This window comes from Poecile atricapillus, chromosome 1 (genome assembly GCF_030490865.1).
Source record: "Poecile atricapillus isolate bPoeAtr1 chromosome 1, bPoeAtr1.hap1, whole genome shotgun sequence".
NCBI classification, from domain to species: domain Eukaryota; kingdom Metazoa; phylum Chordata; class Aves; order Passeriformes; family Paridae; genus Poecile; species Poecile atricapillus.
In genome coordinates this window covers 134,955,463-134,981,705 of record NC_081249.1, presented here as the reverse complement: position 1 = coordinate 134,981,705, position 26,243 = coordinate 134,955,463, and the positions used below count along the sequence as shown (strand labels likewise).

At 41.6% G+C, this 26,243-nt stretch overlaps 1 protein-coding gene across 2 annotated transcripts in view; it reads left to right on the top strand.

The window, feature by feature from the left end:
• BRSK2 (BR serine/threonine kinase 2) overlaps window positions 1–26,243 on the top strand; it is a 301,162-nt gene that overhangs the window by 132,049 nt on the left and 142,870 nt on the right. For both annotated transcript variants that reach the window (XM_058863406.1, XM_058863412.1), the window contains exon 2: window positions 18,581–18,675. In XM_058863406.1, the coding sequence (XP_058719389.1) occupies window positions 18,581–18,675 (95 nt within the window). The remainder of the gene's footprint in view (window positions 1–18,580; window positions 18,676–26,243) is intronic.

Sequence of the window (26,243 nt, the reverse complement as noted above, 5' to 3'; positions counted from 1 at the left end):
ATTTACATTTGCCATTTTAACCCTTTCAGTTAATGTTTGTAATTCCTTTTGGCACTATTTTCAGCAGCTGCAGGACAGATGTGTAAGGAAAGAGATTCTACGTATGTTGAAGTGTATGTCACCTGGTCACCTTGGTAGAGATCATTGGCAGGTGGGGTCCTTCAAGTCATTGCTGTTTGTAGCAAGAAAACCAGTTCTATTCACATACGTTTGTGAAGGGTGCCAAAATTTAACCTTCTCTCTTCGGAGTACTTAGACACTTAAACCAGTGGTTGAAATGGAAATCTGGTATTCCTATATGAGAGAAAAATTTTTAAAATATTTTTTAGCTAAGAAACTTGCATTCTTTGCATCTGATATGCACAAAAAGTACAGATATAAATGTTTGATGTTGTGAGTCGTGGCATTAGTTAAGGCATAGTGTTGTACACCAGTAATTACAGACATTAATTATAAAGGAGAACTGGATTATGACTTTGGGTGCCCTCATTAGGAGGGGACAGTGTGTAAGTAGTCCTGGGAGACTTTGTTAATTGGAGAAAACTTGTTTCATAGCATCTTCCTTGCCTTTTTCATCAGGAGGTGGTACTTGGCTACTGCTTATACAAATACCAAACGAGACACTGCTGCTGTAGGTCAGCGTTACTATTTGGTGAGAGAAATGAACGTTGTTTTTCTCCAGCCTTTCCCTACGTTTTGCCTTATCCTGCTTCACTTTTACTTTCCTGGACTTGGTTTGGGAAGTCCATGTGGAGGTGTGGGTGTGCATCCTGGGATGCTTCATCAAAGACTCCCTTGCAGGACCTAATGGTCACAGGGTGCTGCTTCTCAAGGATGACGTATACATCTGGCAGCCACCGACCACTATCCATGTTTCCTTGGGAGCACTTGGGAGCACAGCTGTAGATGCACACACAGACACCTGTGACACTGGACAGATAGATTAGGTGCAGTCACCTTGCAACCAGGAGGCCTTTGCACTTCAGGAAACTCCTCTAACTCTTCTGTTTCCTAAAGGAAAGTAACCACGGGCTCTCTGGAACTCTCTAAGTTGCCTCTGCGTGCAGCTAATTATTTTGAGAGTGAAATGGCACCTTTGAAGCATGTCCATGAAATACATAATTAAAGTATCTTGTGTTCAATCATACTGTTGGACAGCTAATTGAAAATCACATTGTGTCTCCATAATGAGTTAAATAATAAATGCATTTGTGCACCGGTGGAATGACTTGTCCCATAGTCTTTTCCCCCCCTTTAATTGCTAAGATGCCAACTGGCAGAGGAAGACCACGTGCTGGGCTGTCCTTGATCAGCAAATCCAGCAGACACAGACCTACTGTTGGGGACTCCCATGAGTTCAAATGAATGAGGCACTGAAGGATGGGACTGCTGCTTCCAATAATTAATGTACAGATGTGTAAGTCAGGCAGAACATGTTGGGTTTCCTGCTGTCTAGGAAGTCAGTGGTTAGCACAGCACCTGCCTGGGCTTAAGAAATGGGCAGAGCATATGTAATTATGGTGAGGAATGAGATGTATGGTTGTGGGCTGTGTCTGCCCATAGGGTCATGCCATTCAAGAGCCTCTGTGATGCCCAGTTAGCTCCGATAGAGCAGAGACGCTGCAGAGCAGCTGCAATTTCAGGAAGGAAGAGTCTGGGGCTTACCAAAGTCCAGGTAGGATCTCCAGCTCTTGCAAGCAGTGAATTGTCCTCAGCTGATCTCTTGGGAATCCTGGTCTCAAGAAGTATTAATGGCAAGGAGTACATCCCTCTTAGTCATATCCCTTGGTATTTTTTAGTCTTTCAGTATCTATCCTGCTCTCTGTGGTAGGGGAAGTGCTGTGCTATGTTTTATCACCATGCCATGAACATATTTCTTAGAAGGTAAGAACACAGGAAGAATTCCTTTGCCCTCCTCTCCACCATATGTTGTACATTTGTGAAAGACAGACATACCCTGATTGGTAAAATAATTGGTTTGCTTATCTTTCTTCCTGTGGTTTATAGACACAGGGAAAGACAAGATTTAGTGTATTATGCCATACAATTATTTGTGGAATCTAAGGTTGCTAGAGAAGAAAATCAATTTGATAAACATAAATGAGGAGAATTCCAGGCTGGTCCTGCCCTGTGAAATGCACTAATGGCAATTGCCATAGAAAGGAGGACTCTAGGATGTCACTTCTTAGAAGACTCAGAGCTGGGCCAGTGCTCAGCTACAATGGCTCTTATGCTCTTATTTTTATAATGATGACTTGCATGATCTCCTTCTCATCACGGCAAGAACAGCTTTTCAGCTTACAGGGTCGTTCATTTGGCAGTAGAAATGCCTCGGAAGAACTAGTTATTTCAGGTTAGCATTTACACATATGTATGTTCCTGAATATGCTCTTTCTGTGAAATAAATTAAATCTCTTTCTCAGTCTACAGTCATGTAACCAATCATAGCTTTCCTCTTTAACTTGTACTTTTCTGACATCTAAAAAAATGTCATGGTGCATTAGTGCTAGGGAGACAAAGACAAGTAAGGAAGTCTGCTGATGCTGCTTTTTACATTTAAAATCATGCAACATATCCAGGGGTCTAGGATGCATTTTCTCAGGAGGTTCTTATGACCCGAGTTCCCTGCTGTTTGTATTTTGCAGTCACAGTCTTCTAATTGCATTGCCACAGTTTTGGGAAAGGTTATAGTTGCTTCAACTAGCTTCAAACCTTGCACTGCAAAATTATATTCTGCTGCTGCTGCTAGTGCCTGACAAAGATCTGGCTTCCAAACAAAGGCAAGAGGAAAGAATGAAGCAGCAGACCCTGTAAGAGATAGAATATTGCCTGTGTGATTAAAGCTCTTTTAGGGTATGGCCTGTAATGGGGAAAAAAAAGCATGATCTCCACTGATCTGCATTTTAAACGATGTTGAGGATTAGCAGAGGGGCAGCAGATGCACCTATTGAGCTGTAAAGGAAGGGATTCAAAGCTGTACCATGCAGATGGAGACGATTGTACTGCACCTCCCCGCATGTGCCAGTCAGTGCTCCTGCTGCTCTGCAGAGCGGCACTTCCAGCCCGTGCTTGTCCCAGCACACAGCACCGGGAGTGTGCCCCAGCCCCACTGCCCAGCTCTGCACCACACCAGGGGACACAAACTGAGCCCTGGCAGCCCTGCTGCTGCTGCTGCTGCTGCTGCTGGGGACATCGTGATACGGGCACCGCTGTTCGGAACATCCCTCCCTAACGCAGCTCGCTTAACCCCTTCCATTTGAACAGCTTGGTCGGTCACTGCTGCCTACCATTTTGCTACAGAGCCATCCCTTTCCTACAGCAGAGTAAAACACTTGCTGAGAGGAGAGAGATTTGCCTTCATGTTTTTTTCTGTTCTTTCTTTGCTTCCAGGAATCAGCATCCTTTCTCCTATCTAAAATACAGTGTTGCAATTTTGTTATTGCTGTTTACATTAAAAGGATCGTAAATTTGAAGGCTCTCTCAGAAAATTCGTACATTCACATATAATATAGAAAGCACTCCATTTTTGCTCTCAGATTTTTTGCCGTAAGTCAGAAACAGATCTCTTGGCACAAATAGAATTATTATCCTTTTATACTCCTGTAGCAGGGGATAGGTATGAGGTTTGCCTGGAATTTTATAAAAATGATGGTATACTGGCCAGTTTTTTAATGTTCTGGCATATAGTTTGCATTTTAAAATGCATTCTTGGTGGGTTTGTGGCTTTTTTGCAGCTTTTTCCCACCAGCTTAAGATGTGACTGTAGCATGTGCTTGGTTTCCAGCCATGCCACAGGGTTTCCATGTGACCTTCAGCAAGCTGTCCAGTTCCTTAACACCTAAAATCTTTATCTTCTAACAGAGAAATAGCATGTAATTAGGTGTACTCTGTGACTGCCTCATCTGTTTAGATCATAACCTTCTACTGCAAGGCAGGGCCGAGCACCTATTATATCTTGTATGCATTATGTTTATTGGAGCCCTAGTCTTGAGTTGAGTCTTCCAATATAATCAGCAATAACAATTCCATGGGGCTCTTGTTCATGTATTTCTGTGTTATGCTACGTATTTTCTCTTCAAAAATCATTTTCTCTGTAGCCCTGAAATATGTTCATGAGGCTTGAGAAAAAATACTGGAGAAGACTATTTTCTGCTACATTCTATCCTTATTTGTCAGAAAGCTGTGCTTTTCCGAAAGCAGCAAGGATCCTACGTCATGCTTATATGTGGACAGGAGAGAGAGGGCAAATTCGTCTACATATCAAACATGACTATCTTTTTGCTTCTTGGTTAGCATGGATTCTACCTTGCTTCAGTAGCTGCAGCACTTTGTACAGTTCTCTGGTTTTGTCTTAAAGCTGGAGCCCATCTCAAGTACTGATGTAATTCCTTATGTTCTCCCGTCTTGAAGAGTTCCCACATTCAACAGCAGATTAGGAAAAGTGAATCTCAAACCACAGAGCAAGGCTCTAGATACCAATTAGGTGCACAAGTGGTGAGGACCCTGCTGAGGAGGTAGGGCTCTTGTTAAGCTCTGACGTGGGGCTTATCTCACAGCTGTGAGGAGAATTATTATCTGACAAACAGATTTGATGAATTTATGTAATTTATATTTAAATCAAGGCAATTTAAATCGTGTCTTTTATTATGGTTTGAATCAGCAGGGGCAAAATCTTGATTTCATTTATTGATTCCATCCTTATTTGTCATTTGTACATTTTAGATATTTTCCTCAAGAAAGGTTCAATTTCAAGTTGATGGCCATCCGGTTATGATTTGCAAAATAAATTTAGCATTTCTCTTCTGTGGTTAGGAAGACATTCTTTTCCACTGCCCACTCATTGAAGTCATAATGTAGTTAATGTGCATTTACTTCCATCCTTTCTTGAAATTTTTTTGCTACTTTATAGATTTATACTTTATAGATAGGTGACTGGCATTTTCTATTCACTGTAGATGGACATATATTCTTTTTAGGCCATTTGCATCAACCTCTATTTGGCTTGAAAATTGAAGTGAAATTAAATATCATTTATTATCCAGATGTGCTGATTCCATTGAAAAATAAACACAAATTTTAAAATATTTTAAAAGAGTTTGTTTTGAGCAGGTATGACAGCATGTGAGGTAGGCAGGCACTGTGCAGAGCTCTTTCTGCTTCCCGGGCCGCATGACTGCTCACCTGACAATTTCTGGGCTCTGGAAAACAGGCTCTGTTGTGCTGGGATCCTCCTCACTTGGAATTAGAATGAGAGACGAAGCAGACCTTAAAGCCAGGTCTCTGGAGGAGAAAGTCTCAGCTTTGCTTATGTGGATTGTTGCTTTTCTTCCACAGTGGCTCTTCCCTGCTCTGTGAGAAGAATTAGAGAACAGTTTGTATGGATGGGCTTCTTTGGAGGGCACGGAAGCTGAAAGAACCAGTAGGAAGGTTGGGGTGGGAAGGAGAAGTCTTGTTTCACACATCCAGACTATAAAAGCATGAATTCACCACACAGTGGCCCATCCACAGCATTGCCTGCAGTCAGAGAAGAAGCATGTGAAGTTGTCCTTAAGTTACAACTTATCCAATGATGTCTCTTACAGGACTCCTAAGAATGAGCTGTGGTATGGCTGAAGAAAAACAACCAGCTCATTCACACCTTTCCTTATGTTTTTCTCACTCTCTTTTTGTTGCATAGCTTCTGGTTTTGTTTTCTTTGGGTTTTCTCATACTAACTAGAAAATATTAGGGGACAGTTTCTCTTGTAGAAAGAGAAGGAAGAATGTAGAAATCAGGAAGAATTTCTTAAAGTAATTTAGATAATATTATTTAAAACTCCTGAAAAGAAGCATTGTTGTTCCATTAAATATCCTTGAAATACTCTGCAAGTATTCTTTGCTCACTGATACCTACAGAGAATGGAGGAAAGCCACTGAATGAACCAAACTGAATAAACTGTATTTTTGAGACCAAAACCAGTAGGACCAGGTGGTTGTTGCTGCCGTCCAGGGGTACTTGGGCTGGAGAACTGAGCAGGCAGGACTGTCACAGAAATGCAGAGTCCTGTACTTGGTACTGATCCCTTGGTAAGTAATAACCAAAACTAAACTAAAAATAAGGGATCAGTACACACAGGGGAGCAGCCAGCTGGAAGGCAGATCTGCACAGAAGGACCTCAAGGTCCTGGCAGACAACAAGCTGACCATAAGCCAACCAGGCACTGGTGTACCAAAGCTGGGAAACAGTATCCTGGGCTGTGGGATCATCTGAATTGAGGGAAGTGAGCCTCTTCCTCTGCTCGAGCTCACAACTGGAGAGATGCATCCAGTTCTGGGCCTCCAAAAGTACAAGAAACATGGACTTCCTGAACCCAGGATAGGGCCACAAACATGGAGAAACTGCGGCTTCTTCTGGAAGATTAGAGCTGGGACTATTTGGTTTGTTGATAAAGCTCGAGGACATCTCATCAATGTGTATAAATACCTGTTGTGAGGGAATAAAGAGGGAGCTGATTCTTCTCAGTAGTGGCCACTGATAGGACAAGAGACAATGGGCACAAATTAAAACAGAATTTGTCTAAACACAATAAACACTTTTTCTGCTGTGACGGTGGTCAAACAATGCAACAGGAATCCAGGGAGGTTGTGGAGTCTTCCTCTGTGGAGATACCAAAATCCAACTGGACATGTTCTTGGACAGCGTGCTCTAGCTGTCCCTGCTTGAGCAGAGGTTTTGACTTGCTCATCTCTAGAGGTCCCACACAGCATAATTCTGTGAAACTGTAACTAACAAAATCTAGATTTGTTTTTTCCTTCTTATCAGCTAGCACAAATCAGAACATCATGCTTAGAATAGGCCTCATTTGTTTCTTTAACTCTGTTGCTAAATCCCTGGACATCTGCTGCCCTGATTTTCTTTATGCTGTTTCCAGTGCACTGCCACCAAGTGCAAGTCTGGACATTCCTCATATTCACTCACCTGGTTGCCTCTGTGGTTTCAGAAGGCACCTTTTCTTCCCAGTTCAGCTGTATGTACTGTTCACAGCAGCACTCACATACAGCTGAAGAGGAAGGTTTTCAGAAGAGTACACTGCAAAGAGAGACAAGGGTTTTCAAAATAACCTTTATTTAGGCTTCTTCATGTAGCTATTAGTGGGATTTACAGTTGATGCTCTGGGATGAGGGATTCTCCATTGTATTAAACAACTTGTAATCACACAAAAGCCACAGATTTTCCTTAATTCCCTTTAATATGACCTGAGGGGAGCACCTCTGCTCCTTCTCAGAAGGGAAGTTGGCTTCTCTCTCTCAGAAGTAAGCTTTTATTTCTGTGTTTCTCTACCTCCTGGAGCTTGCAGGGGCTTGTGTCCCTGTGAAATAGAAGGGAAGAGTTAAAAGTCTTGTATGTGCAAGTAAAAATGGTCCCTCAGGAAACTTAGACCAGGTGCTTCTGCAGCTGAAACCTGTGAGGCTGTATCTGCTGCAGCCTCTGCTGTTGGTAGAGCTCCCAGTACCCACATGCCTTCATGCACTCCTGTTTCTAATGTGTGCAGTGCAGGAAGCCTCGCTGACCTGGCTGGAACTCAGGAAGCAGATCCTGTGCATATGGCAGGGCTGTTCCACCATTTTGTGACATTTCACAGGTCACTGCAGCTCACAGTGTTTCCCAAACTGGTTTTGTTTGTCCATCTGACCAAACCAGGCTCATTGGTTTGCATACTGAGGTAACAGAATTAGGCTGTACAACTCTGAAGACCGAGGCTTTTCTATATTCAGCCTTTGTTAGAGTTTCCGATTCTCTTCTAAAAGTCTTTTTCCATTCTGGCCGAGAGGGGTCTTTTTTAATTCTCACCATAATAAAATTTGGACTGCAACTTCTAACTCTTGGTTTTAAGCATAGATGAGGGTCACACCCAGTGTTGCTGTGGATATTTGTCCTGCCGGGTCTACAGGCTATTCAGCTGCTGATTTTTGTGTTTAGGGAGAAACCCTTCATACTCTGTGCAACTTGGCCATGGCCCGAATGTGTGGGTGGCCTGACCCTGCAGTATGAGTAAAGAATATCATAGCGGTTTGTAGTTGCTTAGGAGCTCATAATACAAAGCCAAAGAACTAAAGTGCACGTAATGTTCGTAAGGACAAAAGAGTATTTTCTGTGCTCTGTACAGGCAGTATCCCTTAAGGCCAGAGGCTTTTCAGGAAGTGATACATGATTTGTCTAATGCCATTATTGCTGGCTAGTGCTGTATTATTTTAGCATGTTTATCCCTTGTGTATGTTGGGACACTGAACAGGCACAGCAGTCTCAATTATTTCTGAGCTGCCTTCTCTTCTGAGCGTGAGCGACTCTGAGTCAACACTGGGTTCCTCTGTGGCCATTGTTTGTGGCCTGTGTTGTGTTGTGTCACCTCCTTGGAGAGGCTGGCAGGGCTGCTGCTGCTGTTCTCGGTCACAGGGAACTGGGAATAATTCCAAGGAAGCCAGTGGGGTCACAGTAACGTACAAGTGGGGGAAACTGGGTTCCCATGTGGGAGTGTTGTTTTAGAGGGATGATATTTTAACTTTTGCTCAGGTTTGTAGCCTGGAGGGATAAGCTTCTTATTGGTTGTTTGCTGATTTCTACGTGCTTGTCCAGGCTTAAAACTTGTCGTCCTTCTTAAGGTGAATCTTTTGATTGAACCTCCCAAAGTCTTCTGATGCTTCTTGATAAATGTGTGGGGCCAAGAAATAAAATCATTACTAGAACAGAAAGCAATCAGAGAAAAAATGTGGAACTCAGTTAACTTCTAGAAAATTCATCTACTCTTTTCTTTATTATGGCTCTGAATCAGTGTTTGTGGGGAAACACTTTATTCTGATACTGAGAAAATACCAGTCTGATTAAAGGCAGAACCACTGCCTTTGTAGGGAAGTGGTGCAGTGAAAGGTGTGGAAGATTAAAGAATAACTGTGCCTGCGGATTTATTCTACCTGAGTGATAGTTAACACATACAGACAGTTGTACACTTTGGTAACCATTGAGAACAGCTGATTCTGGAATAAGGTCTTCTCCAGCCAGATCTTTAGCACTTCAGAGTCATTGTCTGCAGCATCACCTATTAGAATAAGCCAGGATTGTATAGCTCTAAGCTGCTGCTGAACAAACTGATCTGCAATTTCCTAAAACAGATGAGGCTTTGCATTGACTTCAGAAGGCTTTAGATCATACCCATGGAATTCTTCCAGAAGAGAAAAATTCACTGTGAGATCTTCCAGCAGCCCAGGCTGGAGATGTTGCACAGAAATCCTGGAGAAGAAGTATGACACAAAGATGTGTTTTGACAGCACAGGTCTTATCCTTTTTTAATCACTGGCTCCTGCCTGAGTTTGAAATTGATGTCGTATTTCAGGGCATACTTAGCCTCAGCCATTGTGGTATGAATTCCATGTGATGAAACTGGGTATCAGAAGGTGGGTTCTAATGTTCCAGTTTATCTAACCACCTTCCTTTCATGAGGAAATTAAATTCACTTTATTTTCTTTCTTTTTATTGTGGAGGCACAGCTGACTGTGCTCTGTAGGTATTGCATTGTTTCTCGTACCTAAAATTAATGAGGTGCTTGGGCCTTTTTATGTTTTGAATATGATGCCCTTCTTTCCTCTCTTTGTAGGGAGCATAGTGAACCAGCTGTAGTGTACTTTGTACAACATAAGCAGACAGCTTCCCTTCTTTGTGGTGGACGAGTCAATAAATCCTTTCAGCTCCATGCTGTGACTTTCACCATTATTCTCAAATTAAAGGAAATAATTTTTAAAGTTTGTTCAGTTTGGGGTTTTTTAATATCCCTGTTTCTGTTCATTATAATTATAATAGTCTCATTTTTCTTACCTTTTATTCTGTTACTCTTTTGCTGTGACTTTCCTGTTTGTAAATCAGAATTCAGTTTCCAGATGGCCTTTCTTCCCATTGTCCTAAACCAGAGGCTTGGAGTTTCTCATATCCAGTACAATTAAGAAAATGTGCTGTTTCCTACACTTTTTGCAGTGACCATGTGCTCACAGATCTGGACTGGCCATGGCATCTGTTGTCTTTTACAAAGAGAAAGGAGAGAATAAGGTACACAGAAGGAAACTGCAGCTGGCAGGTGAACTGCAGGACAAATGGGTAAAACTATGGAGGGCATTACTGCAGGAGGCATAAGGAACTAGAGTCTGTGGGAATAGAGGTGTGGGAAGGAATTGCTGGTGTTATGACACTGCAGGGGTGTGGAAATAGGATGTCCATGGATGTGGTGAGTTGGGACTGGAGGAGGATCCAAAGTTTTGTGGTGGATAATGAAATGAAATTCAGGGTGTGGATCTGCAAGTGGTCAGCCTCTGTTAGTTCTACTGGATACAGACCAGTTTGTCCTTGGAAAAATACCAGTATCTGTAGAACAACGTATGCAGTGGATATCCAATGCATTTCTCATCTGCCTGTGTATGGGCCTTACTGCTATCAATAAGCCCTTCTGGAATTCCTGGGAGCTGCCTGTGCTTGTGGTTTGTTGTTTGGCCCCTTGTCCAAGGCATGGGTGCAAGTGTGGTTAATCCAATCACTTCTCAAGCCCTTACTGAAGGGCAGCATATCCACACTCAGTGAAAATCCTGTTAGGAATCTATCAGAGGGTGATTAAGAGATGTCAGAGGGCAGAGTAAGCTGTATCAGCACTGAGCTGGGTAGATGAAGTGTTCAGTGGTGAGCCTAATCTTGTGAAGAGCATGACCTTTGTCTGCTGTATAAAGATTTTGCATAGTAACCCCCCTTTTTAATTATATTTTTAATATACATAGAACCTAGCTGAAACAATCTTGGCTGATAGGAGGGTCAAAAGGTGTGAGGACTTTGAGATGGAGCATGGAAAGGTGTGGTAAGGAAGGGGAGATGTAAGAAATTACCATAGAAAATGGGATTAACATCAGCTAAAAGTACACGTAAAGAACAGTTTATCTGCTGTTTCCCCTCCTCCTTCCTCACCCTCTCTTTCTCTGCTGCTCACTGTTCCCTCCTTATTAGTGCATCAGTGCTTCTCAGTAGATCACTGGACCAAATGGAGATGTTGTGGCTCATTACCCAGATGTTACCTAATTACAGCATCATGTTTTGCAAAAGATATCATAGGCAGGATAGACAGACTTCTGCTGGCTTCCTGCTATACCTGAAAAATGGCTGTCTGTGGTCATCTCCTGACAAAGGATTAATGAAGTCTGAAGGGGAACATGGCTCTCATCACTCCTCAAGAGGAGCTTTACAAGGAGATGTACAGCTCATGGAAAGAGGAAAAAAAAGGCTTCTGACCAGGAAAGTTGTGAGTGAAAGCAGAGTTTTTCCCAATACCCATCCAGAGATGTCAGAAGAGTTGGGCTTTTTTCAATTAATGCATCAGTGGAAAGATCTGTTGTATTTTAATTTGTCTTTCAAATTTGAAAACAATGGAACCACTCTTCTCTTTCCCTGTGTGCAGAGGCTGGGGGTGCCCTGGCACTTTCAGATGTCCACACTGGAGGCTGAAGTCTGCACTTCTCCCGTGGCAGCAAAGTTTAGTCTCCCAAGCATTTTTATACAGGAACAAAGACTTGATCTGAAATAGGAACTCAGCCCATAGACCTCGCAAGCTGCTGATAGGTTCCAGAGGACTTGAAGAGTTTGTTAGAGTTTGGCAGATGAAATAGAGGTATTTTGCAAAAGCAGCATACAGTGTGCCAATGAAGGTTCATGTCCTGATTCCCTGAGGGGGGCTCTTTAGCTATGTGGGTGTGTCCGGTGATGTGGGAAGAACACATCGAAAGGGCTCAACATTCACATTCTTTGCTCTATTCAGGGGACATAAAGGTTTTCTGAGAAGTATTGATTTATGAAATATTGCAAGAAAGAGACCAAGATAGAAATCAATAGAGGTGATGTTGGTTCTGTGTGTTTTGATCCTGCTGAGCTTGGAGGATGATCCTACCATAATCTCTGAGGCATCCAGTATAAAACCTGCTCCTGCTGAGCTGCTGTGTGTGTGTATATATATCTGTACGTATTTGTATCTCTTGCTCCCTAATATCAGGCATGTGGATCCAGTCACATCTGAGCTGATGCATGGTTCTCACCAATCTCTGAGTTTAGGAGTGTGTCCCTCTGGCTGGCCAAGCCAGCGCATGTTTGACGGTGCTTGTAGGTCAGGACAGTAAATCTGGGCTGTGGCAATTTAGTGTGCAGCTCTCCTGTGCTCAGAGCTGAGGCATGTGGATCTCAGACTGATGAACCTCTCTTTCCATGCTCCTGCTGAGCATCTGAACTCTGGCTTTAGTCCTACCATAATTACAGTTTATGCAGTTTAAAAACAGTTAATGCATGAGTCCTCAGAACAGCTTTTTAGCACTAGAATATCTCTGTAGAAGAGCCCACAATCAAAATATTTCATTACCAACCTGGACAGCTTCATCCCCATCCTTTTAGATTTCTAGATTTCTCCTATACCTCCTTTTCCCATTATGCAATTATAAATTGATACCATGTAATTTGCATGTCACTTGATATAAGTCTCTGTTTATTTGAAATGCAATAATTAGAGATAACAATTGCTATAGAAAAATAAACATCTCTTCAGTGAGAAGACTGAGTAATTAAGGGCAATTATTGGTTTCTGTAAGTAGGATGCTCAGTAAAGAAGTTCTTTCCAGTGCAGCTAAGAGTAGTATAAGATGTGCATCACTGGAGACCAGAAATCTGTGCTTTTAAAGAATTGGGATATGAATATGGAAGCTAATTATAAGAAATTATCTGGAGGTATTTTCAGATTGTATTTAGAATGCAGTTTTCCTGGTTGTAATATGTGAAACTTGGATAGGATTTATATCCCTTTCCAACATTCTTTGTAAGGATTAATCAGTTAATCCTTCTACAGCCCTTGCAAGGTAAGTAAGTACGTGTTATTATCCTTATTTTATGGCTATGGAAATCATGTTGCTGTGGGCCAAATTTTAATCCATTTTCCACTGTTGCAGATCTAAAGCAACTTCACTGCACTCAGCAGAGTTAGACACTGTAACTGAACTGATTTAACCCTAATTGAAACTGCAGTGTTTGTGAAGATAACTGTGGCGAATAAAGAGGAGGAATATTACATTTTAAGATTGTCCTCCACCCTGCTTGAGATGTATTAATGCTTTTGTTTGCTCTAAGGGTTGATTTTCTGGACTGCTATCCTTGAGGTTTTACAGGTCTTGCAAATGTTAGTGCATGTAGTTTTCAGGAATAAACATCCATAAATTCTTTTAAGATTTTACACCAGCATCCTCCAATTTGTGGGGATAAATTAAATTATTTGTATATAAATAGCATATGTACAAAGTTCATGTGCAGCAATAATACATACCCATCAAGCTTTTTTGAAAGACAGTGTACTTGAGTTTGTAAGCCTAGAACTTTTGTTCCTCTTCTAATCCAGATAGTTTCTTACCAGTACTTGAGCCCTGAAGTAAACCACAAATGTTTGTGTTTTGCAGTGCCTAGATTAACATTTGCAGAGTATTCATTGACTTGAATTAATTGGCAATTAGCTAACTCAAGTTTAAAAACGAGTGATATTTCTCTCTAGACATTCCTTTAATTGCTCATCCAGCCAAAATAGACACTTCTGGCCAGAGCAGGGCTTTCCGCTCGGATTTTTTAAGGTTTTTGTCAATGTGCTCTGAAGTGAAGAGCAAGCTTGTGTGTGCAGATGATCTTCTGAAATCAGTGCCTAGTTTTCCTACTACAGAAATTTATTTTAGGCTGGTTTTATTTTAAAAGAAAACAAAAGACTTCCATTTACCAGTGAGAAAAACCATACGTGTTAAATATAGCAAATGCACCTTTACTTCATTGAGTAGTTATTCTCCTCATGGTTAAAAATCAGGATAACAAGTTGCTTGTGTTTAACATTTCTGAAAGACTGGGAACATCATTAACAATGAATATACCATAAGTGCTGTATTTAAACAACCGTGGTGTTTCATTATTTATTACTGTCTCGCTCAAAAGAATAATTTGTTCCAGATCGGTGTCTTTGGCAGACTTCAGATTTGGATAGTACTGAAAATATTCTTTCTTGTTCCTAGAATGTTTCTTTCTCCAATGAAGGGTTGTAATAACAGGATCATTAGTAATATGCTACTTTTTGCACAACTGTAAAGTGCATATCAAATAGCACTAGCTCCAAACTCTTAATGCTTTATTCAGTCTCTGCTAGAGAAAATTGCTACACAAAATGCAAGGCAAAAGTAAATGAGTCTCTTCTGAAATCATGTCCTTGGCTGAAAAGTCCTGAAGGTGATTGCCAGTTGCAGTATCAGCCACTCTGCTGGGGTCATGGATTCACAGTGAATATATTGTCTCAGCTGGAGAGAAGCTTTTGTTTCTCCATCCCCACAGAACATTCTTCTTGAGTAAAAGAAGAATCTTCTCTCTGTACTGCTTCAGGATGGGCTGTCCACCTTTCCAGCTGATCTAAATCTGTCCCTTGCTCATCACATAAGCTTCTATCCTTTTCAAAAACTATCTGTATATCTGTAAGCATCCACTGAGTGGGGGTTTGCCAGCAAAAAAAATGCTCAGGCATGGCTATTAGCAGGTCACTGCTGCATTGGGCTATGTCAGGCCTGTACACTTCCCTTTGCTCTTCTTCCTTCAGTGGTATCTTTGTGTCATCTGGGGTTTCTCATGGTCATTGGTTTCCAAACTGTGGCTTTTAATTATGATGAAAAGTCTGTGTTAACTGACACATCCCCTTGCTTTCCAGTGTGTTCACATTTTCTTCTTTACTCCCCAACCTGCAATTATAGGGCTGGTTCTGATGCAGTTCAGTGGCTAAGATCAAAAGCAGCCCAAAGTTTGCAGTTCATTGGATGCAACAACTGATTTGAAAGGCCCAGGATGTGAGTGTCCAGAGTCCCCAGGAGTGACCTATAGATGGAGATCTGAGGTGTGCCTGAAGCAGTGAGCGTGTGGCAGCTGTGTGGGTGATTGAGGGAAACTTCAAGCAGTTGATTCCCACAGCATCTTAGATTTTCTGTCAGGACAGACCAGAGTTAACTTTAGCAGTCACAAAGGTTACTTGCCTGCATTTGAGAGGTTAATTACTCATGAAGCAGAAAAGTTCAAGCTCTATTTGTTGCCTGGCAGACTTACTGTAAGCCAAATCGGTGCAAAATATCCTTGCAGCAGCAGCTGTGTTTGTTTTCCTTCGCAGAAGACACAGTACCTGTGCTGGCCTGACTGTATAAATAAGCTTTACAAATAAGTACATAACTTATTGATAAATTTGTATTGGAGGAGGATTTATATAGTTTTGAAGTGTTCATTAACAGCTGCATATACAGAAGAGGAAAAAATGAGAAGTGCACCATCTTTTCCACAAACCTGTAAACACACTTTGGACACTTGATTCCAAGCAGGCATTTCTGCCACTTCCGTTATTTCAGTTACACCTCAGCAGTTTATTCACATAGTTGCTTCTCTCTGAGGTCTATTATTATATAGATAATTAATACATCTTCAATGGTTTGTGTTCCCCGTGTCAGTGAAAAGGGCTCCTTAAGAACCAGAAACCCACAGGATTTCAAATCCACATTTAAGTCATCTCTCAGTAGTTACACAATTGACTGAAATTACAGGACAGAAACAGAAGCCCTGAGGACAAACCCTTCCTGCCTCAGCTCAATTAGGCTTTCTTAATAGTTGCAGGAGAGGAGGGTGTTATCCCATAGATGGACTTACCAAGAGGAATTCTTTTATTTTTTTTTCTGCTTACACTGGCATACAAATGTCAAAAGGAAGTGGCCATGGAAGAAGGGAGGAAGCAAGGCATAGCAACATGTTTTATTTTTATCCTAAAATTACATTCAGTGAATTTAGTACAGTGAAAAGTGCTGTCTTGGGCTGTTCAGAGGGTTGTCTAAAATTTCTATCTCCACAAAACAGACAGCAATGACATTGCATTTCTTTTCTTGATTTTTAAAATGCCAATCGGGGGAAGAGGAAAGGTGCATTAAATCTCACGTATGTTTTCCCATTCTGTCCTTTGATACTGTGGCATAAATAAAGAATGACTTCTTGAGGTTAATGGAATTAATTCAATATAAAATCAGTCTGATTCAGTACGAGTTTTATTTTTGCAAAGTGTTTGGTGCCTTCTGACAGTTGGTTAACTTTTTATTGGAGTAAATGGAATGGTTTAATCTTAATTTTTGAGTTTCTGTGGTAGGTAAATAGTTACAAGGACAGGGGATGCTGAAGATACCCAGATTCCTGTCCCAGAAATTCATGGTTAAACCCTTCTAAGGGCTCAATGACAGGGTGCTTCAGGGAGGACAAAAGAAAAGTAGTTTACAAATCAGCCAAATTCAGTCCGACAGATGTCTTGATTTGGGAGCAACAAGACTTGAAATCAAAGCCTGGAACGTGAGATATCAGAAGTCGGTTATATCATTAGGGAAGAACCAGTTACAGAGCAGATGTTTCTCATCCTTATTGACCTCTGAAAATAATTGGTCTGTGCCACGTTACAGTACAACATGATGCCACAGATCCTGGGAGTCTAGTTATAAGAGACTGAGCTAGAAGTTCTGCTGAGATTTGAAATTGTAACTAAGAGCAATGTAAAAAGTGCTATCATTGTGCTGCAAGAGTGATGTAAGGCTATGGTTTGTCCTAGGAGCAGGAAGGAAGCAATCAGCACAGATTGAAACAGTGCACGCTTTCAACAGGGTGGTGCCAAGTAGCCTCTATCCAAACACAGAACAAAGCCAAAGGGAAGAAGCATAAGTAAGGCTGCAGGTGCTCTGAACAGTGAACATAAAGCCAGAAGTACTTTGGTTAATATTACAAATTGAATGGAAAAAATTCAGACAGAAGAGTGAGTGTGGTTGGACATCACAGCATCTGGCCCCAGCTCTGCTTCTCAGTTGCTTCAGGCAGAGGACATGCTATTGCTATACACAGTTTCAAATGGATTTGTCAGTGCACTGCATTCTTAATTTTTGTGACTTGTTTATGTCATGGCTGAAAGTGAGGATGTCAGCATTTAACCAGATGAGACTGAGAAATTGTGTGACTAGAAATATCCAGAACACTTGAGCATGCCAATAAAAGAGATGTGACTGGAAGCAAGTTGGGAGTTTATTTCTCCACATAATAGCTGGTGATTAATAATTCCAAATTTATGATTAACTGTGTAGCAAAAGGATGGACAAGTACCTGCAGAAGACTGTTGAAGTCCCTGATGAAACTCAGGAACTCTAGTTCACTAAACTGGGCCCAGTTTATAGTGAGGCAATAACCTAATTGTTCCTCAGTAAGACGTGTGAAGTCTTGTGTTCAGCATTTCACTGGACTGAAAATCTGTTGTGTTGAAATTCCACATAAAGCAAGGTGTTTGGCTTTGTGGTTTGCATTAGGGGATGGGGTTGGCTTCTTAACTGTAACCTAGCCTAGGAGCTGGGAACTAAATCTTTTTCCTGCTGTTTGATGTCATTGTTTATAAATGCTCTGCAAAACACAGCAGGTCTTAGTGACACTGGGGAGGTGCCATTTCTTTTTTAGTTCAGTAATGGCAATTTGGCATGTAGTGTGTGGAATGGGATGGTATCCAGCCCATCAGGTGTTGTGCTATATGTGCATGTTAGACAAGAGTAAAACCTGAAGCAAACAAGATCTCACTTGAATAATCTATAAAGTAAAACTTTTCCAGCTACAAATTTTCTTAATGGCAGTAGAGTTGAGAGCTCAAGGGACCATCTTAAACTCACTTGTGGGAGGTATCTCAATGTACCTTCACGTAAGTCACCAGACTTAGATGAAAATTTTGCAGAAGATGATGGCTCATGTATGCTACTTACCTCTTTCTTTTAAGTCTTGGTGTTCCCTATTTTGATGATGGTTCAGACATCCTAATCCTGTCAGAGATATCACCATCCTTTTGCCAACATCTTATATGAGGACAAGAATATAGTAAATAATAACAAATAAGAACTTAGAATTGTAGCAGTGTATGCTGATTGCCTCCATACCACCATGGCATTCATCACAGTATTAACCTTTTCCAGCAGGGTAACTTAAAACAGTAGGGGAAGCCATAATTAAGTGTCTTTTTATTGTGATCATGGAAACTTTGGAAAGAGCTAGAGAAACATAGAAGCCATGTCTACACTGCAAACATGTGGCCACCTAGTTTTGTTGATTTCCAAGCTTTTGTTGATGTCAGGTGCCAGCAAAAACCCTTAGTCCAGTGCGGTTCAATTGCCAGAACTTCTTACTGGCAGAACACACTTCGAGTGGTGAGAGCTGCGCTACAGCTCTTCAACAAAACCACAGTTCTAGTGGAAGAAACTGCAGGAGCATCAGTGATGTTGGTGGCTTCACTGCCAAATGGTCACAATGCGGGCTGAAGGGTCTTCTTTACTCACATGACCTTTTCTGGATGGAGGAGGTGCTAATGGGAATTTTTTTGCCTATAAGCTGCCAACAGCTGGATGGTGTTCTAAAAGTAAAAACCTAGACAACTAACCTCAACCTCTAACCAGTTCTTCCTTTCTATTTTGCTTTGTTTCTCCTGCAGGGCTTGTGAAGTTGGGTGTTCACTGTGTCACGTGTCAGAAGGTCGCGATAAAAATTGTCAACAGAGAGAAGCTCAGTGAGTCGGTGCTAATGAAGGTAATTTTCTAATAGAAGATTTAAAAAAAAAGATTAAGTTCCTTGCTCCGTGTCTTCTGTTCCATGCAAAATTAATATCTTTAATTATGTATAACAAACATCCCTGTCAGTACTAGGATTATGCAGAGCATAATAACAATAATTTAGTTATGGGGGAGGCAAGGGCAGCTGAAATGAAATGGGAGAATGCCTGTGCTTTGTGCACAAAACAAACAGTCAGCTGCAGAGTTGTTGCTTCTCTGTTGAGGCCAATGTATGTTGGGCACCTGACTTTCACCACTAGAACAGTGTCATTGTGGTACATTGCAGGTTGTACAAATGTCAATATAAAGTGATTTAACAGGGGCTGGTGGATCTGTTACTTGAATACTCCTACTGCTTGTTCTGCTGCATGGGTTCTCTATGATCTGATGTTCCAGGGTCCACGACTGCTTAAAGCTGTTGTAATTCAGTTTACAGTCCACAGAGCTGTGCCATTGGAAACCATCAAAGTGTTCATCTCAATGGTCTCAATGGTGTTAGCATTCAGAAGAGCTTAGTTTGTTTTTTACCTAGCCTTGTGATTCTCCTCACATGAATGTCATTGATTGATCTTGGAAACCTAAAAATAAAATAAATGTATGCATAGCAGTTTATTCATGTGATTTGGTGACTAGAGAGGCTAAATTCAGCTTGATGGGAAGGAACACAACTGCACTGCAATCAACAGAATTCCGTCACACTGTCACCTGCAAATTACACTAACAGGTTTGCATGCAGTGTTGAGCACTTTATTGAGGTGACTTCCCTATATAAGCACACAGAGCTTCTCTATATAAGCTCATCTTTATACTCCTGTTTCCCATATCGACTTCTGTGCCAGCTGTTTCCCAGCACAAGTAAGTACAGCAACCTTACTCAGAGCAGAAAGAAAATGGAGTGTAAACTAATATGCAGTCAGTGAATGTTACACAAAAAATGTAAGTTTATATTTTTTCAGACAAGGTTTCTGAAAGTTTATACTCAATTGTAACATGTTCAGACTTTACCTTTCTGGAATTTCATTGATGTATTCCCTCTCCTGCAGTACTGTGGATTCAAACAGACTTCTAATATAGACCAAAAGTTAGAAAGTGAAATAGGTAAGAAAACTTTGTGTAAATGGTGAAATCTGAATGGGACACTAAGCACTGAATATATTCGGGAGAAAAATAATAGGAATAATTCTAAAAAACTTGATAATTTTGTTTGGTGAGAGAAACTGTCTGGTATTTATAGAAAACACTTTATTTACCTCACTGATTTTCAGAGTAGGAGGCAAATCACTTAGCATAGCAAAACGATCTCTCTGCTTTAGCTGTGTTACATTACCTCGGCTGTAGTATGAAATCTGAGTAGTGAAACTGTGTGTTAGGCCCTTGTTTACACAGGCACATGCTGGAGCATGCCACGTTTTCTGCAGGGTTTTACAGCATCTTTCATGGGAGGAAATTACATGTTGCATCATGGTTCTCATTTTCAGACCCTTCCTTGTGAGATTTTCTCTTTCAAGGATTCTGTTCTCTGTGCTCAGGAGGTTGGAATAACAGATGGGACTGAAGTGGTTTGCCCAGTTCTTACATAAATTCAGTAACCAGATGTCTTTTCAGGAATGCCCTGTGCCTGGTGGTCACAGGCAGGGCCTGAGATTTCTAAGTGAATTTAGAATACTGTTAGCCAGTTTAATCCAGTCTGGCTGGAGGGGAAAAGTGCTTGCAGCTTTTGGCAATCCCAGTGTGACCATTGTGAAGCATCCAGCTGACAGCTTGCTGTGTGGAGCCAACAGCCACAGGGAGATAGCCAACAGTGAGGCCAAGTCATCATGGTGTGGTGGCATTCCTACTTTGCAAGTCTTCCCACCAGCTTATCAGTTCCAGTGACTTTCTTTGCCAGTGGGCTGTGCAGAGCAGCCCCCAGAGCCAAATGATTCAAGACCACAGCTACTCTTCCAAGCCAGGCCCAGATTGATGGATTTTGCTTTAATCCTTCCTTGGACAGAAAAGCTGGATCTGACAAACATGCACACCTGCCACATGAATCTGAAACAGTGCAGTGCTATGGCCATTTATCCTACAGCATAAGGAAAAAGTCTGCTCACGGTTCTTTCAGCATCTAAAGTGACAGGCAGAAGCATATACAGCAGGCTGCTTTCTTTGTCATCATTATTCTGTTTTGACTTGCTTCTTGTAGCCTTCATTTCTCCAGTGTTTTTGCAGTGTTTTATTCTGTATGTTCAGTGAACTGTCCCTTCTCTCTGCAGCTGCTCTTCATCTGAGCTGTGCAGAATTGAGAGGCATTTGGTAAAGTGCTTTCTAATCATAACGTTGTAGTATCGATATTTCTGGAGAGAAGAATTTGGAATTGAAGCAGCTGGTCTCAATTAGCAGAACTGCTGCTATGGAGATGGTACACGGGCAGGCACGATGCAGCACAGGCTGCAGTAAATGTATCATCCAAGCGCTCACTGCCCTGTCAGGGGATGGGGCTGCTCAGTGCACACACAGCCTTTTGCTTTGTCATGCCTGACTTGCTAAACGCAGGCTGGGGAGCAGTGTTCCTTTTCCAGCTCCAGCTTGGGCCTGTCTGGGATCCTGGCTTTGGGGCAAAGCTACATATGTAATTTCACAGTTGAGGGAAAGGGTTGGTTCTGTTGTCGCTCCTGCCTTCCCTCAACTGGTAAAAGCTTCACTGGGTTTCTTCAGGAGTACTGTGGAAACCCAGCTGATGTGGAGACCTGTGTCCCACAGTACTCTAGCTTGCTCTAGCACAAATTGGCAGGAAAGATTTCAGAAAGCAGTGTGCTACAGGCAATGTCTTGAGATTGAAATGTGGTTCATTAATTTCCCTGAATTACATCTGGATCACTGACAGGGAAATTAGGCCCAGAATACCCGAGTTGTCTATAAAGCAGTAAGGTTTCCTGAGCAGCCAGTTTCACTACTGATGGTTGCATCTTCAGTACCAGTACAAATGTTTGGAGTTTATGACTTCAGAATATAAAGGTTAAAGCAAATCTTTTCTCTGATATGGCGAACATATTTGGAAACACCGAGGTGTCTCATGGGATATACTAAGAAGAGTCCTTTCTTCTCTGTACTGTCTTACCAGTTCTCTTCCACTCCTGCCTTCCAAAGAAAAACAACTAAAAACCTACTCTTTGGTGATCCATCAGACAAATCATTGTTTGGACAGACCATGGTAGCAGAAGCAATGGGAGCATAAAGGGTGAAGAATGAGAAGGGGACAGCTGGCCTTGGTCTAATTACTTGAACATTCAGGCATCCTCAGAAAGCCACAGATGTCCCAGGCCTGATGATTGGAGCCCAGAGCTCCATATGTGTGCTTTGTGTTGGTGTGCCTTTTGTTTCTTCTGAGTCCTTCAGTGCTGGCCTTGAAGTAAGGTGGGTATTTCCAGGGCAGGGGATGGGAAGAAAAGCAGTCCCACTGCTTTGGAGCTCAGTTGTACCACAGCTGGTAGGTGTTGGGGACGCTCTCAGTTGGTTTGGTGTTTTGCAGGTTAATGAGCTCTGCTTCCAAAAAATTCTGTACACAATTCTCTGTGTTCTTAACCACAGAAGGTATTGCAGTGATCACTACTGGAAATCCTTGATTGCCTGAAATAATTGAGAAGTATAGGTAGGAGAATCGAGTGTCAGTTCCTAACTGACAGGATAACTTAAGGAAGCGTACTTGTAAATAACTACTGCTTTGCGTGGTCTGTTCAACATCTCTTCCTTCTTCCTGAACTTCGACTTCAGTAAGTGTTTATTTCTCTGCTACCTCATCCTGCTCTAGAGTCTTTCCTTCCCTTTCCATTTTCTTTCAATCGTTCTTTAGTCTCTTTTTAAGCCATTCTTTCTTCATTCCCTTTTATTCTGTGTCTTTTTCCTTTTTTTCTGTTTTTCCCTCTTTTGCTACAGAAAGTCATGTAACAGCTGTCATTGCTGCAAAAACTGCTGAAATGCGACGTGTCTGGTTAAGATGCCTGTTCTTCAAGGAAAAGAGTTTAGAAATTGGGCACAATTTAAAAAGTATCTGAAAGAGTAAGAAAACAATCAGAGATCATGTTTTATAAGACTCAGGGGACTTAGTTAAAGAGAAGGCTAAGACATAGCTTAATCATGGTCTGTAAATACTGATAAGGAGGATAGGCATGTGATAGCAGAGGATATTACAGTCTTGGGTATAAAAAGCTGATTGGAAACTAATAGTTGTAAGCTGTAGGTAGATTTCATGTAGAAATACTAGGCCTGTTTGACCACTGGATGGAGTTACTAATTGGAATAAGCCACCCAAAGCTCTAGTGAGTTTTTCTCCTGAAAGGCAATTAAACTTCATCTTGCACTGCAGTGTGTTTTTCTAAAAACCGAGATCCTAGTTCAACTTCAGATGCGGGACTTGAAGCAGGGAGTCATTGGTTTCCTGATCCGTGCTATGTGTTAGCTCTGATTAGATCAATGCAACAGCCTCTCTGGCCTGAAAATCCATAGAGCTGGGAATTTCAATCACACACTTGAAATCTGTGACAAGTCCCATATCTCTGGGGTATAAAGAGGCACTTGTGCAAGGTGTCTGTAGGAGCAGAAATTTAGGCTCCACAAATGAATTTAAAGAAGGCAGTACTTGAGAACAGCAGCTTCTACTTGGAATACCTTATTTTCAGACTTTTGAAAGAACAGACTGTGATATGGAGTGACCTAGCTGTCCTCAGCAGCTGACTGCAGACTGGTCTACAGAAATCATTACCAGAATATCAGAACAGCATCAGGGAGAAGCTAAATCTGAGACAGAAGTGGACTGAAGTTGGTTCAAGTTCAGCTTTGATCACAAGGGCAGTTTCCCTAGCACTAACAAAGCCAAATTCACCAACACCAAACCTCAATTCCACCAAATCAATATTTTTTCTAATGTATTCAATACTGGCCTAATTGTTTTCCAGCTGCAGTATTTAGGAGTTTTGCTATTGATTGCAGTGGAAATGACATTAAGCTGCGGCTGAATCCCACTGAGTACATCTACCATTGTGTACAAATGAACAAAGAGACAAGGCCATGGGATATCCTCAGTGAAACACATTTAAAATACTCTAGGATATTGGCATGCAAGATTTTGAAGGTGGTTATATTAAAAATAGCAAATGGGGGGGAAATTATTTCCATTTATTGAAAAGAAGTACCAAGAAAAAGGTTTTAAAGAATTCATCAAACTTTCCAGGACTCCCTGTTTAAGGAGAACTGTGCTAACTTGCTGACATTCATCTACTATTCTGATTGGCTGGCATATTGCTGTGAGAAGAAAATAACCCAGAGGACATTGTACTTGTAGCAAAAAAAAAAGATGAAAGGATAAAGGAAATTAAATCTCCCCAAAGCACGTATATGCTTGTATTTTCACTTGCTGTTGAACATGCAAGTTTCAATGTATAAATGAGTATATTCACACTTACACACTCTCATCCTCATTGTGGTTTATCTTTAATCTGGAGCATTACCACATGCTTGCCAGCTTTTAGCCCTGGAAGAGAGCAGATTAGAAGTGTGTGTGTTTGTGTGTGTGTGTAACAGCCACAGGCACTGAACAAACTGCAGGAATGATGGACAGCCATCAAAGACCAGGAGTGCACAAACTCACACTTAGCCCCTGCCTCTGTGATTCTTGTTCATATTCTAGTGGCAATCCAGTTAGCACAGCACAGCACCCTCTCTCTCGTCTGCAAGTCTCTCTTCTGAGTTCAATGAGATAAAAAAGCACCTTACAATATGAAAAACACGGGCAAAATAAAAGGAGCTTTTTTTTTTTTTTCCACTGGCTCCCTCCTGCTAGAGGGATTTTGGGATTAGGGATCTGTTACTGAATGTATAATGCAGAGTGTTTTGTTTTAAACTGGAGCTGGTGGAGAGCATTGAAAGTCTGTTCACTTGTCATCTGTTTGATCAGTTAAAGAAGTTGGGTAATTGTGTTTTCCTTCAGAGAATGACTCTCCGCCTCCACTTTCCACCACACATACAAGGAACACAGTGTGAGGTATTCTTAAAGAAGGAAATCAAACGGGAATCACGAGCACATGATGTACCTGTCAGAGGAGCAAACCTGTCAAGTGTGCATAGTGCCTTTTGCTTTCTAAAGTTAGTATGATCAATTGAGGCATTTGGACAAGCTATTAAAATAATTGGCCTTTTTCTTCCACCCTACTTTTGATTTGAATTACAGCAGTCTGGCTCAAACCTCTGTTGTACCCAACATGTTCTACCCACGGTCTTGTGTGTGCAAACACGTAGACACAGACAGTCTACCACCCTGGTGTGCTGGCCTGGCCATACCACACTAAATGTCCCTCATGAGCCCAGACCAGAGCTAGCTGAACTCAAGGGGTGTTTTCTATATTCATTACACTTGATCATAACCATAATGCCTAGATGGGAAGTAACTGCTCCTGGAGATGAGACATCTAAATGTGCACAGCATTCCAGTCCTCATCACCTGTGAAGCTGCTGTCAATAATTAGCCTGTAAAATCCCTTTCTGTTCAGCTTTGACTGTTTCCACTGTAATTGCACTGTCCTTGCACTTGGGATGAGACTGGCCATAGTTTAACTTTGCATTGCTTTCCCTACTGAAGCTTCTGGGAATTCTCCTCTTCCATTTGCAAAGCTTAGTTTTATCAAAAGATGTTGATTGGCTAAAGTGTTTCCTCTGAAATAACTTCATCTTAGTGAACTCCTGATATATCAAAGTCTAGGTTTCTTTTGAACTCTTTCTGTATTTGTAGAAGGCTGCTGAGGAGTCCTCTTTGCTTTTTCCCCAGCAGAGACCCTGAAAGTCCTGCCTTTTCAGGGACTCCCACTGCCTCTGAGCCCGACATTATCATGCCAAGATGTTGGAAACCTGGAGACAGGCTCCAAGAGTCCACAGCTTTGGGGCAGACCCAGCATCCCCAGCTAGAAAGATGTGTCCCTACACCACATGTGGGACTGGTAGAAGGCACCAGGATCCTCAGCTGTTGTCAGGCTCAAGGCTCATTTTCTGGGGGAAGGACAAGAAGTAGGAGTTACCCTGAAAGGCAAGGGGAGCCCCAGGTGAAAAGACTTCTAACTCCATTTTACATTGGTTTGTATTTCACATTGCAAAATCTTGTCTGGAAGGCTTTTAATTAATTTTTTTTTCCTCTTGGAAAGAGAACCAGTACAGCTTCAGAACAGCTCTAGCAGTAATGGGACATAAATCCTTGAGCAGATTGACTGAGACCACAGTTGGTTCAGGTATTTAACCCTGCGTCTATCATGCAGAATAAACACCATAAATATCAGTACACTGATCCATGCCTATTAAGGGATGTAGTCCATTCCTGTATGTAGCAGGCAAACCATCTGAGTAAACACTTTGTTCAAAGATTATCTTAAATTTTTGCTGAAACAACTGGATGGTGCCTTGTACACCATCACTACCTTTCTGTAAGAAAGATATCTTAGCGCTGCTTAGTGTATGAGTTTCCCAGCTCAAAAAAATACGTGTCACTTAATGCATATTTAACTGGTGCACCTGAGAGCCAAG